General features: G+C 40.3%; 1 protein-coding gene across 6 annotated transcripts in view; it reads right to left on the bottom strand.

Annotated features, from left to right (window-relative positions):
* SHANK2 (SH3 and multiple ankyrin repeat domains 2) overlaps positions 1 to 20,546 on the bottom strand; it is a 339,924-nt gene that overhangs the window by 121,504 nt on the left and 197,874 nt on the right. For all 6 annotated transcript variants that reach the window (XM_079980803.1, XM_079980801.1, XM_079980798.1 and 3 more), the window contains one exon: positions 20,156 to 20,280. In XM_079980803.1, coding sequence (XP_079836929.1) covers positions 20,156 to 20,280 — 125 coding nt within the window. The remainder of the gene's footprint in view (positions 1 to 20,155; positions 20,281 to 20,546) is intronic.

The following is a 20,546-nucleotide window of genomic DNA, read 5'->3' as shown; positions in this document are numbered from 1 at the left end:
CTACTTAAATAATTCTACCTCAGTTCATAGGACTGAATAGGTTTTTCCTGAGGAGTCTGAGTTCTGAGATTTTATGATAAATGACTTCTGGAATTATCACATCTGTTACTTTACCTTTTAATCAGTTGAGGAAGCCTTTTAATATAATATGCTCTACTCCATCAGCATCTCTTAAATAATTCCTTTAGAATTAACAGAGCTCACAGAAATGGGTTTCAGGGCCAAAATTGATTTGCAGTAGGACTACAGGGAGTACATGGCCTTCTAGCCTTTTCTTTTAAAAAAGCAAAGTCTAAGTTTTCACTGTTTAAATGATGCATACAATTAGAGTTGGTTCAGACATCATGATAAACCATGGTTTACTGTGACAAGAATGAGCTGCAGGAAACTTCACGCTTGCATACATCCCGCCTCCTCTGGTGTGGCCATGAGACTGGGAGTTTTCACTTCTGTTTCTGATTAACTGCAGCATTCAATTTTGTCTAAACATGTCAAACTATGGTTAATCTGAACTATAGCTTGTTTAAAAGAAGCCAACTTCAAACCATAGCTTGTTTCAAGAAGAAGAAATGCAGTGGGGAGATTGTTCCCATTATGATAAACCATGGCTTTATTACTATGTCCAAGAGATTCTCTATTTTGTATCAAAAATGTGGGGTTTTCTGTGTATGGTTTTAAAACTGGACAAAATGGGCATGTATCTACCATTCATATTGAGAATGTATATTTACCATTTATACATATTTCATATTAGCATACTTTCAGATGAGTGAATTTATAGTACTGTATACAGTGGTACTTCTGGTTACGTCTGCTTCATGTTACGTTCTTTCAGGTTACGTCCCGCAGTGACGCGGAAGTATCGGAAAGGGTTACTTCTGGGTTTCACCACTCACGCATGTGCAGATGCACAAAATGACATCACACACATACGCAGAAGCGGCAAATTGCAACCTGCATGTGCGCAGACACGACGCTGCAGGTTGCGCTCTTTTCATGTTGTGAACGGGCCTCCGGAACGGATCCTGTTCGCAACCAGAGGTACCACTGTAGCCCTCTTTTACTCATCTAAAAGCTTCATTTCACTGGCCCTTGGTTGAGCATTAAGAGGCCGCTTATATCTATCATACAAGTGTAACAGGAAAGCCAAGAAGATGGCACTGGGCTAGACTAGTTATTGCCCAATGATGGAAGGAAACCTCTAATATACCAATAGAGGCTTGGGTTAATAATATCTGGAGTATTGCTGTATCAGAATGCCTCACATACCACTGGCAACTAATCAAGGGGATCTCCAAAAAAAAGATACCTTTGATACAATCTGGTCTCCTTTTTTTTCCTTTTATTGAAGAAGAACAGGATATTTTAATGCCATCATCACCAGAGAGGTGTCTGTGGTGGGGATATATTCATTGAAAATATTAGCTTTTATTTCTTTTCTTTTTTTAAAAGGAACCTACCTGTTTGTGAAGTCTGGCACCAGAGGTCCTTCTCTAAATATCCCTGCCATTCTGTAAAGGTAAAGGTAAAGGGACCCCTTACCATTAGGTCCAGTCGTGACCGACTCTGGGGTTGCGGCGATCATCTCGCTTTACTGGACGAGGGAGCCGGCGTACAGCTTCCGGGTCGTGTGGCCAGCATGACTAAGCCGCTTCTGGCAACCAGAACAGCGCACGGAAACGGCGTTTACCTTCCCGCTGGAGCGGTACCTATTTATCTACTCGTACTTTGACGTGCTTTCGAACTGCTAAGTTGGCAGGAGCAGGGACCGAGCAATGGGAGCTCACCCCGTCACGGGGATTCGAACCGCCGACCTTCTGATCGGCAAGTCCTAGGCGCTGTGGTTTAACCCACAGCGCCACCCGCGTCCCTGCCATTCTGTAGGCTTTCTTAATAATAATTACTATTATTTATAAGCCACCACATGACTGGGTTATCCGGAGAGCTACGTTTTAGACATTCTAAAATAAATTCAAAACATTGCCCAGGGTTTTAACTGTTTCTGGTGCTTTTGATCTGTTTTATGGTTCTTTTTTTGTAGGCTATCTTGAAGATCTAGATTAATAAAAATATGTTTGAAGAAGAAAATGCCACTGGACTGACTATGGAAGTAGGATGTATATTGCTTCCTTCAGAGACAGTGACATCCTATCCTAGTTTATCACACTAGTTTTGTTTTATGTTGTTGCATCTACTTCTTTCAGCTTCTCAGGGCACAAAGCAAGCTGATCTAAACTGAGCAGCCCTCTTCCTTGCAGTATTAAGAAGCATAACTCAGAGTGACATTAAATAAATTTGAATCTCTGTTCTGCTGATAGCTCTAAAAATGTGTGGAACTGGCTGCTCTGCTAAGGTTCACTGCAAGTTAGAGTTCAAAGGTAGCTGTTTCAGGGCTCACTCTGGAAGTCCTGGAAGCCATCCTAGGAATTACTGTTGCAGGGCTCTATGGAAATTTTCTACAAGAAAATCAATACAATTCATCTACTTATTTCATCACAATGTTCTTATGCAAAGTGATTAGTGCTTTGTCATTTACACTTCATCCAAAGGCTCACTGAAATTGCCTAACACAACAGTGCAATGGAAACATAGGAAGCTGCCTTCATACTGAGCCAGACTCATTAGTCCATCTAGCTCAGTACAGTCAACACTGACTGGCAGTGGCTATCCCAAATTTCCGGTAGGGTTCTCTCCCAGCTCTACCTGGAAAGCTTACAGAGTTGCCAAGATGAATGGACATCAGTCTGCTTGGAGGAAAGGAGTGTCAGCTGGCTTACTTTATATCACTTTTCCTACAACAGACATTAGGCCAACCGGCCTATAATATTTTCGTTCCCTCCTGGATTCCTTAAGCACTTCGGTGGCACCATTTTATATAATCTGCTTAGATTATCTAAAACAGGAGTGGTGCATCCCATTTCACCACTTGAGATGAAATGGGAAATGCCCTGCTGCCTCTGCAAAAGTGGAGCTGGCAGCGGTGCAAAATTTTGGTTATGCCTTGCTTGAAATTGGTGCTTCTTAGCCAGCAGCAAAACACCCACAGGGGCAGCACCCCAGCCAGCGGCCTCACCCCAACTAATGGACAGACTGGCTCTGATCTAAATGAAAATTAAAAGCAGTGGAATACATGACACATATCTGAATACTACCACATCAGATTGTGGTTGAAATCAATCTATTCCTGCTGCAATATCACCCTTCCTCCACTTCCCCCAAACCTACAACCCTCGACTTTGCTCGTTGTGAAAAATATTGGTAATGTTTGCTCTTGTATACTTCCTTGGGATTTTTTTTTAAGGTGCAGACATAATGATACAGAAGGCATGGGGCATGCCCAGAACAGGAAAAGACAGTAGACAGTGAGGTAGAAGGAAGGAACAACCTCCCTGCAAAATGGATACAGTGGTACCTCAGGTTAAGTACTTAATTCATTCCGGAGGTCCATACATAACCTGAATCTGTTCTTAACGTGAAGCACCACTTTAGCTAATGGGGCCTCCCGCTGCTGCCGCGCCACCGGAGCACGATTTCTGTTCTCATCCTGAAGCAAAGTTCTTAACCTGAAACACTATTTCTGGGTTAGCGGAGTGTGTAACCTGAAGCGTATGTAACCTGAAGCGTATGTAACCCGAGGTACCACTGTACAGTATGTAAAGCTCTGATCACTGGTGTGGATTGGAAGCAGCAGAATAGCAATGATTATTAAGGCTGGGGGGGAAATGGGAATGCGTGGAAGCTAAAGTGCATACAAAAAAACACTGGGTTCACATTACATGCTTGCGGTATTTACCTCCTGTCTGAAAGCAGCCAAGAGAATGGTTTTGGTACAGCTTAAAAATGAGCCAAAATGTTAACAAATTATAGCAGCACTAGCCATCATGAAGTTTTACAAAGACAAGTGCTTCAAACAACTGTCAAACACCTTTTCAGTTTACCATTCTGCAAACCTGAACTGCTAAACTATAAAAGATCTAAAGCAGCAAAGTCAGAGACTGACAACATAATAGAAAAACAACCAAAGAAGCAATTTCTGAGTTCCAAGCTATAGCATCATGCAGCTTTTTAAACATTTATATTGCACCACCTTCTACTCCTTTTACTCAAGGATCTATTTTGGGAAGCTGAAGGCATGCCATGCTCAAAAAACAAAAAAAGGAAATGTTATTTAGAGAATACCACATTTTGTTTGTGTTCTCTCCTCTATGGAACAGGTTTTGTGCAGGAGAATATACAGAATAATTACTGACCAATTATTGCAAGCCTACTTTTAAACTGTGCCTGCAGGTTTGCTCACGAGGTAAGGAAAAATCCTGCAGGGAGTAATTGAGGCTATGGCTGCAATCCTACACTATTAAAATCAACGGGAATGGCATTAATCACTTCAGTATCTGTAACATAGGGACATGTGCCGCAAAATGGTGGTGAATACAGTAAGCCTAAACAAGATTGCTCATTGAATATACAATTTGGAAGGTTTACTACATTTTACATCATTATCATTATTAGAAACCAGAGCAAAAGGAACTGTTCCTTTATTTCCTCAATGTGGGAATCGCTACAGCACACTTCATCCCCCTGTCCCTGGTAGGGCCCTGCTAGTTCCCCTCAAGTCACATGGGAGAGGTCAGCAAGCAATGGAGCTCTTCATTCTCTATCACTGCAAAACACACTTGCAATAGCATCTTCTCTAAAAACAATACTGTAATATAATATTTGGAGAGCCACCTCCTATACCTAGCTTGCCTCCCCAAAACAGCTATTCTTAATGGATAGAAATGCACCTCAGGCTCTGTTGCTGCCAAACTTATTGACAGGACCAATATTACTGCTATGTTATATGATATGTGCACATTAACAGGAGAGTAGGCAGCACTCTTTGACTTCAAGGAAGTATCTTGCAAGTAAAAGAAGGCTCAAAATCCTGTTAAAGACTCTATGCTGACAGGGAGTCAGATGCAGCAGAGAGAGAATAAAAGGCCCACTAGACCTTTGAAAAATCTAGAAGACTGGCTAGAAGAACAGCTGCTTGTTGTTAATTGGGTGATAATATGCTGACAGTGTGGCTAAATGAATGTTAAGTGATGTGGTAGAAACACTGCTGTCTTTCAAGTGTAAGAGATAAGTAAATATGTCCTTAATTAGAGTATTCAAGGAAATAACGTGAAGTGACTTGGCTAAATGCAAGAAATGCTACTATTCTACTGTGTAGCCATTCTAGTACAGTTTCCAGTTCTAGAGGCTCCTGCTATAGGAGATGAAAGACAGAGCCTACAAACCTGCTTGTTTCATGTGTTGAGCCAGGCTACATAATTATTATTATTTATACCCTGCCCTTCTGGCTGGGTTTCTCCAGCCACTCTGGGCGGCTCCCAACAGAACACCAATAACAATAATAAAAAAGCAATAACATCAAACATGCCTTCAGATGTCTTCTAAAAGTCAGATAGATGTTCATTTCCTTGACATCTGAAGGGAAGGCGTTCCACAGGGCGGTCGTCACTACCAAGAAGGCCCTCTGCCTGGTTCCCTGTAGCTTCACTTCTCGCAGTGAGGGAACCACCAGAAGGCCCTTGGAGCTGGACCTCAGTGTCTGGGTTGGACGATGGGGGTGGAGATGATCATCAAGAATTATATCAAAATGGTCAAGTTTTGAGAAAGAAGATGCAGTATTGTACCCAGCACCCATTATGGAAAAATTCAGAGTAGGAACAATCTCTGTGAGATTTACAGTCTGCATCCACAATCAACAAAGAGATCATTTTGACTGATCTATACTGCATATTTGCAGGGTAGGGGGGCCTGCATGCCCAGTGTTCTTCATCATTCAAAACTTGGAAAACATCAACCCATGATGAGTTGTTGTTTCGTTCCAATGTTGTTTCATTCCAATGCTAGGCCTCCCATTGTACATTGGGGAGCATTTTCAGTGGTGGGGAGTCAAATCTAGGGGAGGGGAGAGGTAATCCTACCCTTCCCAAATTTTCCGCTCCCACCTCCAACTGTAATTAGGCTTGAAAGAAAACTTCTACAGCAGCCACCAGAAGGCTAATTGTGGTGCGGGGGCATTTTCAGAAGCTCCCCTGCCTAGCTGGCTCCCTCCCTCCCAGTATTGACCCACCACACACCACACTTAACCCTTCTTCTGGTACAACAGGATATTTCTTTCAAGCCTAGTTTCACAGGTGAGTGGGAGGGGACAAGTGCCAGGGAAAGAGTCTGCAGGCTCAAGTGCGCATCACAATGGCAATCTATGGCCAAGATTCCTACATAAAAGGCTCTGAAGAACCATCATGAACCTGACTTCTTTTTTCACCTGTGCAGAAAATTTGGCAAAGACTTTCACTACATTCATGCAATCAACAGGGGTATTCAATTCCTCAAAATGTAGCAGCTATGACAATAGGAAATGTGTCCCTTTCACCATAGCTCTTTGCAGCTTTTGAATCCCTGCTTCCCCCGGAAACATAAATTAAATTGGCTGATGCTGAACATAAGGAGGTTTGTTAGGAAATTCCTCTCCTCACAGAGAAGGGTTCCCAGAATTACTGCTGGGCTACCATACACCACTTGCATGAGCTTAACCAAAGGAAGATTGAGAATCATCTTAGGCCCTGTTGACACTCTTTGGAAACTGGTCAAGTTTCTGAGCCTGAATAATAAGCTCTTCTTTATCCCAGCCCAAAATCACAGGATAGTTTAGCAACACGTTTTCTCAATATCTCTCGTCATTGTGTATTTGTAATACATTCTGAACACCAGTAAGCTATCTAAAGATAGCAGCTTTTAGCCATCCTAACATTTTCCCCATAATATGAAAAGTGACAAAGATACTACGGGGAAATGGCAGGAAACAGCAGACACATCCCCATGTAATCTTGGAAGTTTCATATCTTGGTGGGTTTTTCTATAAGCACCAGTAAGCTGACAGGACAAACACTGCGTACATCAACTTCCTAATCCATGAATGTCACCTAGTCTGAATGCACTCAAAATGTTGAATGGCACCAGCAATACTTGCAGGTTTACTTGAAGACTGCAATAATTTGCAGTTCTAATAAATGTGAACTCTCTGATGTGTGCATACCAGGCCTTTACCAGAGCCAAGAGGTATCCAAAATATACAATCCAGCTTCTTAGATAAATTTGCTTATGTAGTGACTATCCACAATTGTCATAGGTTTCTGTGCCCGAAAATTTGATTCATCGATCAGATGAATAGCAGTTGTGATACTGCATCAATCAGTAACTCCAACAATGCCTGATCTCAGTGGTCCTCTGTGAGGCGAAGCAGTGACCTTCCACAGTGTTAATCCAAAGTAATTGTAAATATCCTCTTTCCAGGCTGTGGATGTGAACAAATAAGATAAACACCTACACCAGCAAGAACCTATTGGGGTTCCCCTCCTAATTGAGGTGAAACATAAGAGGTTTGCACATGTTGACCGTTCCCCAAAATTCTTTAATTCACACTTATAAAATACAACCGGTAAAATTACTTTAGAACAAATGGGAAAGCATAGAAGCACCCCCTCCTACCTCAGCAACACCCCAGTTTCTTCTGGCAGTTAGACATAACATTTTGAAAAGCAAGGTTTGTAGCCCTTTCTCTAGGTCTGCTTGTGGGGATGTCCAATTCATTACCGCTGTCCATCTAGTCTTTACATCCCACCCCATTTCCATTTTCTTCCTCCCATGTACCCTTTTTACAGTGGCTGGGATTGTGTGGTGAGGCTTCCATCTTCCGCTGGCTGCATCTTCCGATGCCTGCGCAACTCCATCCAGCCTAAGTACATTTACACCTGGTCTCAAGGCATAGACTCGTAGGGTTGCCATATTTCGAGGACATGTCCTCTTATTCATGGGTAGAGTTGACATAACGATCCATAGTTAAAGGTAGAAGTCAGAAAATGTGTCCTCTTTTTTATCTTCAAAATATGGCAACCCTAGAGGACTCTGTAGGGTCACAGTGCTGCTTGCTGCAGCACATCAAACGAGAGACAGAACGATTTGTTATAGTGAGCAGCCCATCCATGGGAGGGAGATACTCTCTCTGGAAGAGAAGGGAGACCTGGGGCTGCTTCTGAACCCACCTTTGCTCCTAGACTTGCAGTTCATTTCTGGTGCCAGAGGAACCTTCATCAGTTATATCTGATACACTATGGCACCATTCACCTTACTACCATCATTCCTGACTTCTGACCTTGTAATGATTACTGCAATGTACTATATAGGTTTTGCCCTTGAAGACTGCACCTGCTGTAGCTTCTAAAAGAAAGTGCCTGTCTCCCAAGGGTACAATTACAGTACAGATAGGGTGAGCCGACAGAATCAGCAGCTTGCCGCAATCAGCCCTGTGGAACTTACTTATTTATTAGGTCTGCTTACTTTTAAGGGAAAAAAGGGACGCGGCTGGCGCTGTGGGTTAAACCACAGAGCCTAGGGCTTGCTGATCAGAAGATCGGCGGTTTGAATCCCCGCGATGGGGTGAGCTCCCATTGCTTGGTCCCTGCTCCTGGCAGGAAGGTAAACGGCGTTTCCGTGTGCCGCTCTTGTTTGCCAGAAGCGGCTTAGTCATGCTGGCCACATGACCCGGAAGCTGTACGCCGGCTCCTTCGGCCAATAAAGCGAGATGAGCACCGCAACCCCACAGTTGGTCACAACTGGACCATATGGTCAGGGGTCCCTTTACCTTTACCTTTACTTTTAAGGAAAGGGCTGGTGCTGTGATGTTTCTATTGTAACAATCTGTTTATGATCTTTTATATGTATATATTTTAATTCTACTAATGTTTAATTGTCTTTTACTGATACTTTTAAATATGTCTTCAGCTGTTTCTATTTTAGTAGAAAGCTTGAGTCCTGTTAAGGAAAAAGGTGATGAGATAATAATAATAATAATAATAATAATAATAATAATGGTGTAAGCAATATATTTCACTTGTTCATGCTCAGCTCCACCAGAAGTTAGATTGCTTCTGTACTTGATTCAAGTTGCTGACTGAGATATAAAGTCCTGCATAGGAAAAACCTTGTGTATCTGTAGCATATTTATTTTCCTTCATTGTGTATATGCCTTTCTACTAGTATATAACCCTCCCTGTTCTTGATATCATAAATACATGAGGTTAAGGGGCAAACTAGACCTGATATTATATTGAATGTGTGTGTGTGTATTGCAGATACTAGCCACTGAGGGAAGGGGGGCTGATAATTATCAATATTTCAGTAGGCAGGGAAAGTTCCCTGTTGTGGGTCCTGACAAAAAGAAAAGAAAAAAATTTCTATTGGAAGGAAATTCACAATTAGTACCAATGGGTTAAATTCCCTCTCCCTGCCACTATGATACTAATAATTATCAGACTAAGTCATCACCATGCTCCATGGATACTATCTGAATTTAAAACAAAAACGCAAAAGGCAAGTAGGCATTTAACTGTAATTTCTAATTTAGTTCTTAGTCTGTGAGAAGAGTAAGGAATTTTCTCTCTGGAAGATCAGCCACATGATTACTCTTTCATATAGCCTCCATTAGCTTGGTGTCCTCAGCTATGAGTTGCACTCCAAAACATCTGGAGGACACCAAGTTGGTGAAGGCGACTTTATAATTTCAAACAACTGCTAACACAAAACAGTTATTTTTACCAATGCCTTTTACATTTCCTACAATTGTGGGTTGCATGCTACTGCTCTGCCCTACTGGCTTTAGTTATTTTGTCTTTTGTATATTTGATGCAGCTATTTAATGATTTTATTTTTATTTTTAAATATTTGTTGTTGCATTGAGGTTTTCTTTTTTTAAAACAAAGATGTCCTAGAAGTTTAAAAAAAATAATTTCATACATTTTAATTTTATTTATTAATTAAATTTTAATGCATCTCCAAGGGATGATTGGAAAACTATTTCTGAAATGGGCCTCCATTTCTCTTGGTGAAGCACCAAGTACGCTGTCCAGGAATAGATGAGTAGAGACAATACTGCCAGCGTCTTTTACAATTCAAAGGAAGCTTGCTTCTTAAAAAGGAGGGCAGCCAAGTTGGCAGCAACAGAAATTCTGGAATTTGTTGATTTAGGATGGCCATCAACCTGGAAGCTCTGTGCCTTTTCAGTGGTATGTAGATAGGGTAAAAACATAACGTTCCCCCCCCCCTCTTTCATACCGCCTTTTCTCTATTTTTACATTTCCAATTTTAAAGTCATGGCAAGATATCTAGAAATCCACACATGGACACTCAAATCCCCACCCCCAAAGCAGCAGCTCATGGAAGACCCTAAAATCATGCTATAGGTTTCCTTTGGCTTCAGCCATTTTCTAAGCAGCCATGTAATTTTGCTCTTTGTAATTTAAGATGTCTCTTAATTATAACTAGATTACAACCACCCTCACCACCCCAAAAGAGCCTCTGTTTTATGGAAGAAAATAATTGTTTCAATATGTAGCGCATGTGTGGACTTTTCACCAAACAGTAAGAATTCCTCAGATTATTTAATGATTTCTTTTCTTTTGCTTTTCATTATTTTTATCTCTACAAAGATGAAGAGATTAAATACGACAAGTATGGGGGAGATGGAGGTGTCAAGGTGAGGGCCAGAGTCAAAAAGAGCAAATCATAGGATTATAGCGAGGTGTGGGGAGAGAAAATGGATGAAAATAAAATGTTTCATATTCATGAACTGCCAAACCAAGCAATCCAAACTTACATTATGTCAGGACCTGAGATATGCCAGAAATATGCTGGTGCAATATTTGCCATATTAGATGCATGTTTAACCCAGGACAGGAAAAACATAACAAGAGAATTAAAAAAATGGATTAAAATGGCTATGGAAACACAACACTGGTCAGAGCCTGTTTCAGTGTTGCTACCACATATTGGCCACAGATTGGGTGTGAGGGGTGTCAATGAACTCACAACGACAGGTTCCCAGCACACATCCTTGCACTACAAAAGATGACACACTGCAACGTCCTCACTCCATTATCACCAGTGGCTCAACCGGAAACGACCCCGCTAACTGGAAACGACCCCGCTATAGCAAATCCTACAAGCAGAGACCTGAATCCTTTCATAGCCCTCACAAGTACTGGTTTATGAACACAGCATGCAAAGGGGAATAAGGAGAAGTCACATAACACAGCACCCACATAGTTCCAAGGACACAGTGCCCTCAGAGAACACACTTCGCTCTACTGGGACAAAGATTCAAGATATACCCAGGGAGGAGAAACTCCTCTGACATGCAGGTCCGTGGAGAGGGGCCAGGATTTAGGACAAGGGCACACTGACTGAAGCACACCAGCAGCCTCCAGTGGCTTATTGGAAGCAGGAAAAGGAGTGCAACTTCCCATCAGGGCAAGCGATGGAAATGCCCCCTTTTACCTTTTGTAAGCCTGGCCAAAACCAGTAATATCAGGGGCAAAAGAGAGGGAGCTCCAGAGATTTGGAGCCCCACAGCAAGCTCCACAGAGCAGTATCCTAGCCACAAACATACCCCAGCACCAGACAGGAATAAGACACATCATGGGGCACTTATTTCCCTTGCCCCCTCCACATCAGGGTACCTGAGTCAGCAGAGAAAAGAGGGCGCTAGTATAGAGTCCATAAATTTGCCTACCTCACATCATGTGAAGGAAAGTGACCACGATCTATCAATCTTGGCAACCAAGAAAAGACTTATGTGGCACAGGTAAAGCCTTTATTGATCAGCCTCTGGGATGGGATACATTCTGGAGTTTTCCTTCAGCAAATCAGAGTTGTTTTGATGGCATAACTATCATGGTGACTGTGCACATAGTGTTCTGCTAGCATATTGGGACATTCTGCTTAATGCCTCAAAAGTGGCTCCCCAGTATATGACTGTGCCCTAAAATTTTAACTTTTGCTTTTTTCCTGTTGGAACGATAAAGCCAATGCTTTTCTTAAATTCTAGTTATTCCACAATTGTCAGTGCTAATACATAGTAACCTATATATAGAATGAGATAGAAATGTTACCTAAGAAACAGTAACGTAAATTTAAACACTTCACTAAACAATAGGAGAGAAGCAACCTCATTTTTGGTCAGACATTCCTGAAGGAGCTGTCCCTGCATAATGGCTGTGATTTGAATTTAACTAGGACATAATTCACATGTTATGTCACTAAAGTCATGAATACAGACAGAAATATACATTTACATCCAAACACTTGTAAAATAGCCAGATTAAGTTGTTACTTAATCAAATAATAAGCAAGGTAAATCCATTTTCAATGAAGAGAAAAATCCATACCTCAAGAGTCATAGTGAACAACACAGAATTATAATCTTTTATAAGTAAACAAGTGATAACTTGAAGAGTTTAATAATATGACTTTTCATTTTGAGAATTTGAGTCACCACTTAAAAAAAAAAAAAAAAGCTTTAAAATGCAAATGCAGCCCAAAGCTGACATTCCATAGAATCATAGATTGGTAGAGTTAGAAAGAACTCCAATGATCATCTAGTCTAGCACCTGCAATGCAGGAATCTCAACTACAGCATACATGGCAGATCACCATCCACTGGCTTGGTTTCCAGACCCTTGATCATCTTGGTGGCTCTCCTCTGCACACACTCTACCTTGGCATGCAGGTCAATACAGATTTTTAGGATACAGTGGACGCTCATGCTCATGGATACACGTGATTCGTGTGGGATACATGGTTTTACTTACACATAAATACAACCTGAGCATATCATGGAGTGGTTTACAGCAGTAACACTCCAAGAACAGAGTTAGAAACCGAGATAGAAAAGCTAGGAGCCAAATTGCTCCTGGAACCTGGGTTCTAGGCGCAAAAACAGAATGGCTAGTTACTATATTTCCCTTAACGCAGCAGCTCTTTCTATCTATTTTTTCAAAATGCATGAACTGATTCATAATTCACATTAGTGGCACATTGTTAACATCACATTTTTAATAGCAATTCTTAATTGGACACCACAAACAAATGGGGCTTAGTCCCTGCAATAGCAGTCAAAACCACAAGTCATTTGAATAATTAATATTTACAAATACTGATGTGTATATGTGTCTGTGTGTACTGTGCTAGATGTGAACTTACATGCTGGGGTGGGGGCAGGAGAGGCAAAGGGGCACATGGAAGGCAGCAGCCAGCAATCTAGAATCGATTTCATTTTAGGCTGGGCAGGGAAGGCGAGACATCTCTGACAGGGGTGTTGTAAGGGTTAAAAGAATATATACCTGCAGCATCTGAACACTTGAGCACAATGAGGACACCTATTATTGTTACTACATTTAATTTTTAATTGCTTTAATTTCTGTTCTAACTCTTAACGGTTGCACTATTCAAATGTCTTTGCTTTACTGTATTTTTTATGTGTGTGCTTATTTTAATGTTTCAGTGAAATTGTTCTATTGTGCATATTTATTACATGCATTATCTATATCTATATCTATATCTATCTATCTATCATCTATCTATCTATCATCTATCATCTATCTATCTATATATTATTTTGTAATTGGTTCTATACTTGTAAGCTGCATAGAGGCCAACTTTGACAATTACGTAGCATATAAATTCATTAAGACTACTGTGGATTATTATTACTACGATGCTGAACTTGAAAGAAATTTCAGAGAGAAAGTGAAACAAATGGTGTAACTACTAGAAAATTCAGCAGGGACAGGCCTTGGAGCCCTCCCCCACAGCCCAGCCCTCGCCAGGGCAAGGCTCGGAGTGCCGAGAGGCAAAGGGGCTTTGAGCCCTCCTCTCCTCAGCCCTCCTCTCACTCATGGTGCACCAAAGAGAGACATGCTTGACGGGGCTTGAAGTGCCGAGAGGGGAGTTGGGGCCCTTCTCCCCCAGCCCAGCCCTCACCGGGACAGGCTTGAAGCATTAAGCAGGGATGGGCCTTGGAGACCACCTCGCCAAGGGCTTGGAGGAGAGTGCTGGCGTACCATGCGGGGACAGGGCCTAGGCTCAATACATGCACCCATACATCTATAATTGGTCACAATTGGACCATAGCAAGTTGCAGAAAGCGAACGCTGCCCAAGAAGACCTTGCTTCTCCTTTGGGGTTCCAGGCGAGCCCCAAAGTCACAGCTTTCCAGCACAGAGCAAGACATGTCTCTGTAGGTTTCTACTCTCACACACAGCTAATCTGGCTAGTCTTCTTCTGCCTAGGATTAATAATAATAATAATAATAATAATAATAATAATTTATTTATACCCCGCCCATCTGGCTGAGTTTCCCCAGCCACTCTGGGTGGCTCCCAATCAAGGATCACATGACCTGCAGTCAGGTGAGGGGTGTGTGTGTGTGTGTAACACCAACCCACCTTTCCTGGAGAGCACCATCACTTAGTCCATTGCTTGAGATGCTGATGAGCACTTAAAGCTATTACTTTGACAAAGGGGCTAGTTGGGCAAACTTCCTTTTATACATTCCACCCTAAAGGTACAGAATTGAAAGGTTGGAAGGGGTCTCTGGGTTTCTTCCAGACTGTCTCCCTCCCAAATGCATAACAGTATTTATTATTAATCTGAAACATAAAAAACAACTCATAAATTTGTTACCTGGAAGTGCACAGCTTGAAAAACTGAGGAGCTTGAAAAAATGAGTAGCGGAAAGAAGGGATAATACTTCACAGAGTATTTCAATAAAACAACAAATATGTGAAAATAAGTATTTGCACTGCACCTTAGTTACTAATATGTTTAGCAAAACTGACTACAATGTTTCTAGCGATCTACCATCATCTGTGTAGAGCGGTCTAAAAAGTTTTAGAAACATGGAATTTGGAGAATTCAGCACAAGTGATCTTTCTGCCCTTAATTATTCAGTGGCTGTAGTCGCTGCTGCAAAGAAGAAGAAGAAGAAGAAGAAGAAGAAGAATAGTAGTTTGGATTTGATATCCCGCTTTATCACTATCCGAAGGAGTCTCAAAGCGGCTAACATTCTCCTTTCCCTTCCTCCCCCACAACAAACACTCTGTGAGGTGAGAGGGGCTGAGAGACTTCAGAGAAGTGTGACTAGCCCAAGGTCACCCAGCAGCTGCATGTGGAGGAGCGGGGATGCGAACCCGGTTCCCCAGATTACGAGTCCACTGCTCTTAACCACTACACCACACTGGCTCTGGATTAACACACAAAATATAAACAGAGCAACAAGCTTTGTAGCAAGTAAATGCCAGAGTATTTGCTGATATGAGTGTGGAAAAGAATGTGTGTGTGAGGGGGGCGGGTCGGGGATTGGAGAGAGAGATTGAGAACTTAAATAAACCTGCCAAAACTCACAGCTTTAAGTACTAATACAGAATATGTTTAGAAGTACTTTGCTCAATCATTTTCCTTGCAAAGAATAAGTAAATAAATCTCAGATACCAGATAGGTCTCAATACAGTTAAAGCATAACACAACCACACATCACCCACTGAAATATCGTAAAACAGCTAAAAATCTAGGTTCCTCAGCTCAAGAGGTTTCAGAATATGGCATTAGGATCACAGGGCACATGGGCTGCTTCCACATTAGAACACTTTATCACTGCTGAGACACCCCCCCCCCAAATTAGCTGGGAACAGAATTAAAATGGAGATTCTACACAATGAGTTAATACCAGTATATTATGCATAATTAGTATATAATGCCTCTCCCTATAGTATTTACTCTCACATTAAGTCCAGTTCAGCAATGTTGCATAAGTTCCCTCTTTTAAGTTTATCGTATCTGATTGCTTCATGATGAGTACAAGTGGTAGATTACTAATAAATGACATATGAATTACTTCTTGAATAGCATCAATTTCACTCATGCGTTTGGGAGGGGGTAAGAGAGAAGGATCTTACCATTATTATTATTTTCTTTCTTTCTTTTTGGTTGCAAAATTCCACTCTCAAAAAACAAGGCGAGGAAACTACCTGTCCCAATATATAGCTTCAAATCTCCAAAGACATAGGAACCCAGAAAGCCTTAAAAGTACCTTGCCTGCCAACACTTGCCCAGCAGGTGCTGGAATTGTGCTTTATTATAAACATTGAAAAAATGCCCAAAATCAGGACTAGGGGAAAGGGAAGGAGACCATGCACACACAAAAACAATGCAATGCAAGAGGCTGATAATCACATTGTCTGGGTGTTCCCCAAAAAGTGAGTGAACAAAGGATTACCATTCCAGTAAAGTGGCTGTTGTGAAAGCAACTTCACTGCACTTGCAACTAAATCCTAATTTACTTGTACATTCTGTATTCCATATGAACACCCATGCACACCCTGGGACCAATGACTGGGCTACTACTTGTAAGTGGGGTAATGCATGAAAAATGAATTTTAAAGACCATCCATCTTTGTTTCACTCTTGACGCATTTGCTGCATGAAACACTTGTTTAAACACACAGTTGTCACATTAAGCAGGAAGTAACCCTGAGGAACAATATGACTATGAAGAAGAATGCAACTGCTCTCCTGGGGTGCAAGGCACTGCCAAAGGCTAATAACTGCTTGGTTTCATCTTTCCTCTGATCCCCACGTGTCAGTGGGTCTATAAATGAGAAAATCTGCAAAAGATGCTGAAAATGAATGGAGTAGGTTTTTTGTTGACTTGCTCATTTCTATGCACTAATAATGATAAGATACATGCATAAGGAAGAACATTTTAATGTAAAGGAATGAGGCATATTTCTATACCACAAATTATAAACAAAGCAGCAGAAAAATAATCCTCTTTGAAAATAAAGCAAAACAAAATAAATCTGGCACAAAATAGCACTATATGAAATTATCAAATAGTTTACTTTTTCTTTAACAAAAATGGCAGTCCAGCCATATGCCAGAAGCAAATGGTTGAGCTTCAAGCATGTAATACTGTGAAGGTCTGAGTCATTGAAGATTTTCTATCTCTTGGCAACAAGAGATAAGGCCAACTACATCCAGTATTATCATAATGAGGTTTCACAGCAATGAAAAGTGCATACAAACCTTTCTAATTCTTCTTACTGCAAAACAGCTATTTCTGGGATAAAAGTTTTTTTAAAAAACAACAACAACAAAAAACCCTTAACACATTACAGTTTCCAGAAAAACTTATCATGTTAGGATGGAAAATTCAGAACAATTTATTTATAGAAGCATTCTTCAGTAACAAATGTGAGCCTGGTTGACAATTGTCAAGTTTCTCAATTATCAGTGGGATTTTGAAGCATCAAGACAGAAAAAAGAGGAGGTGATTTGTCGTATTGTTATGGTATGAGATGGACTTTGCTTTCAAAACATATTGAAAGTGTTCTTTATTTCACTACAAAAGTTGGCCTGATTCAGCAAACTATTCAGGACATTCTTATTTTAAAGATAACTGAAATGTCTTGCAGAGTTCTTGGTCAGGGTAAGATAAAAACCTATGCTTAAAAACACCCACCTTAAAATAGTTTTTTAAAAGAAGTTAAAGTGCCTTTAAAAATAATCTGAGGCGTTCCAAATGAACGTTCGCACTTCCGGGTTTACGGCATTTGGGAGCCAAAACGTCCGAGTTCCAGGGTGTTCAGGATCCAAGGTACGACTGTACCATAGGTGTAGTCTACGGGGGTCAGCCCCCCATCACGTAATTAAATTAAAATGCTTAGCTGACTAATTGCGTTGCAGATAACTTGGTTCTGCCCCCCGCCACTTAATGCCTGCATGACTAGTAGCTAATCAAAGACTCCTAACTAAGTTTAGTAGTTGTGAAAGAAGAGGTGAGGTCCTCTTCTAGATCGGAAAGTAACAGGAAGCAGACAGTAGGAGTAAATAGACAGTTTTCCTGATGGAGATATGTAGAAAGCAGTGTCCAAAGGACTGGTATTGGGACCTGTGAATGGAGGGCCAAAAAAGATTCTTAACTCAACATATATGCTCATGGGGCCTGAGGTCCCACAGAAAAATAGGACTTTTTCTTTAAAGTATTTTTCTTCCCTTATTTTGCATGTGTAGAAAGAGAACCAAGAAGGTCGGTCTCTTGTCAATACTGTAAAGAGATTCACAGTGCAAAAAGCAAGTGGCCTATATTATCCAAGGTTTTGGATTATGCTCCTGGATTATAAAAATGTTCTATTTAATTGCAAACCAATATGTTCTGTTCGCTACAACAACCATCTAGTACACATGCTTGCTCATGAAATAAATGCATTTTAAAATGAGAAACTTAACTTAAATCAATAACATAAATTGACCTTTATTCCTGTTGATTTACATCATTCCACCACACTTGTGCCTGTATAACTTTCCCACACCTAAAGTATTTCAATAGTATTTCAATTGCTTGTGATAAAAGACCCCTGTTAGACCTATTCAAAGTATCTTATGCTTTCCAGGGTACTATTAATTCCAAATATTTCATTGTGCCATTTACCAGTATTCTAGTCCTAAATATTTCTGTCTATGTATCTTCTACCAACAACGGAGAACATCACTGCAGTGCTGGCATACACTTACAGTTTGGAATACTGGCCATCATCCAAAAAACAAAACCATGCAACTACTTCCACAGACAAATGTCAGCTTGGGCTTCTTGAACAGCAGTTTGCCCATACCACATAGCAAACTGAGTTTGAAATTTTGGAGAAATTCAAAAGTAGTTTGAACATCATTATTCAGAGAAGAAGAAAAACGTGAAAATTCAACAAACCATGTCAAACCTCTCAGTGTGCCAAAAGTAGCTCTTTATATAAGGACAGTTAACCACATGCCAATATGCCCTATCTTAAATATTTATCTGCTGGTACAGGAAAAGTTAGGATCAGTGGTTTATGAAGTGTGATTCTCAGGTTTAACTCCCAAGGAAGTCCTCTAAATAGGAAGCTGTCCATCAATTCACTATCCAGTAAAACTTATAAGGCAATGATGCAAGGATGCATTATAACTATAAGGAATTTGCCAATACATTTTGTATTGTATCACATTATTTCTAACATGTTCCTGCTAAAAACTTGACCCTACTGTGATTTGTAAATGCAAAAGATTAACATGAAAACTTGAGAGAAGAAAGCTCAGTCTTCTCTTCAAGTCTGAATGCATAAGGGAAAATGACCAAGTACTGTATCCTAATCCAGTTGTACCAGAAATTGCATAGATTGGTAAATGGCATTAGGGGAAAAAAATCTACCTTTTTATATCATATGACACAAAATAACTTACTCATCAGTCTGAAGATCAACAAATGTAAACCAAATAATTATATGGGTAAATGACATTCAATAGAGTATCACCATTTCTTAAAACAGGAAAAAAAAAATGAATACCAGACGATTATTCATATTGCATGAATAATTCTGAATATAGCCAGATATATACACAAAATCCAATAAAGTAACAACCACATTATTGTACTGATGTTCAATAATTTCTTTGAAACTGATGGAAAGGGCATCCAAACCATTGCTAATTTCACATAAGAATTTTCATTAGGAATAATAACACTGTCAATTCCAAAAGTTAAAATGTGAACTAGAAGCTAACAAGCAAACAAACTGGTCTACTTAAATCTGACACACAAAAGCTGCTTCCCCTTTCATGAAATGCAGTCACACATTTTCTCACTAATATCTTACTCTCTATCTAATCACTTGATGCATTTTTCACTGTTAAATGGTGTACAGCAAATATAGGATATTATCCATTAAAAGGGATACATAAAAGCTTTATTTGGTGTTGGGGCAATGAAATAAAAGAGGCCCTGTCACCATAGAGATGAGATTACTAATCTCTATGGAAAGGAGGAGGATATCATCACACCACCACCTGCTGTTACACGCATGATGGATCAGGCTAGTAATTAAAACACAACCCTTTCAATGTTATACTGCAGCACTAGACATCCATTCAATTATCTTCAAAATTAAATTTAGTCAAAACTACCAAAAGTAGAATTAACAGCATCCTCTCTCATGGAGGTTTCGCACACGTATTAATATGCTGCCTATATTCACACAATTTGTGTCAACACAGCAAAAGGAGGTTTGAATAATGAAGCCATGAAAGACTCTGCAACTAGGATTTGCATCAAACTGCTGAATAAGCCTCTTCGCCAGTAGTTAGGACAAGTTTAAAGCAGCCAGTGAACCTTGTGCAAACTGATTAAACTACAGAATTTTCCTGAATGGGAAAGGTTAGATCACATTCAAAATTCTCCTACCTCGATCAAAAAGTCTCCTGTTCTCAAGCCAGCTTGCCATGCTACCCCACCTTCATCCACCGATTCCAGATACTGCAAAGCAGGAAAGGCTGGAGTAGGGGTGAATTCTTCAATTGGTGTATCAGCTTTGGGAATAATATTTTTAAATATATATATTTTAATAAAGAAAGATAAATGTTTGAAATATATACTTAATGTGATTAAATGATTACTTATGCAGTGCCAGAAATTCATTAAGTACAACAATCCCTTCTCTACAGATCTCCCTGCTCTATAGTTCTCTCCCTCTCTTTTTTCTTGTGTATTCATGATCACTTGAATTTAGTCAGCAAATAAATGAAGCTCAGCTCTGGTAAATTGCTATATAGCCAAAAAAGCAAGTGATTTGGTG

Source organism: Podarcis cretensis (genome assembly GCF_951804945.1).
Source record: "Podarcis cretensis genome assembly, chromosome: 1".
NCBI classification, from domain to species: Eukaryota; Metazoa; Chordata; class Lepidosauria; order Squamata; family Lacertidae; genus Podarcis; species Podarcis cretensis.
The sequence above is the reverse complement of the archived record's forward strand: the minus strand, read 5'-3'. Positions and strand labels throughout refer to the sequence as shown.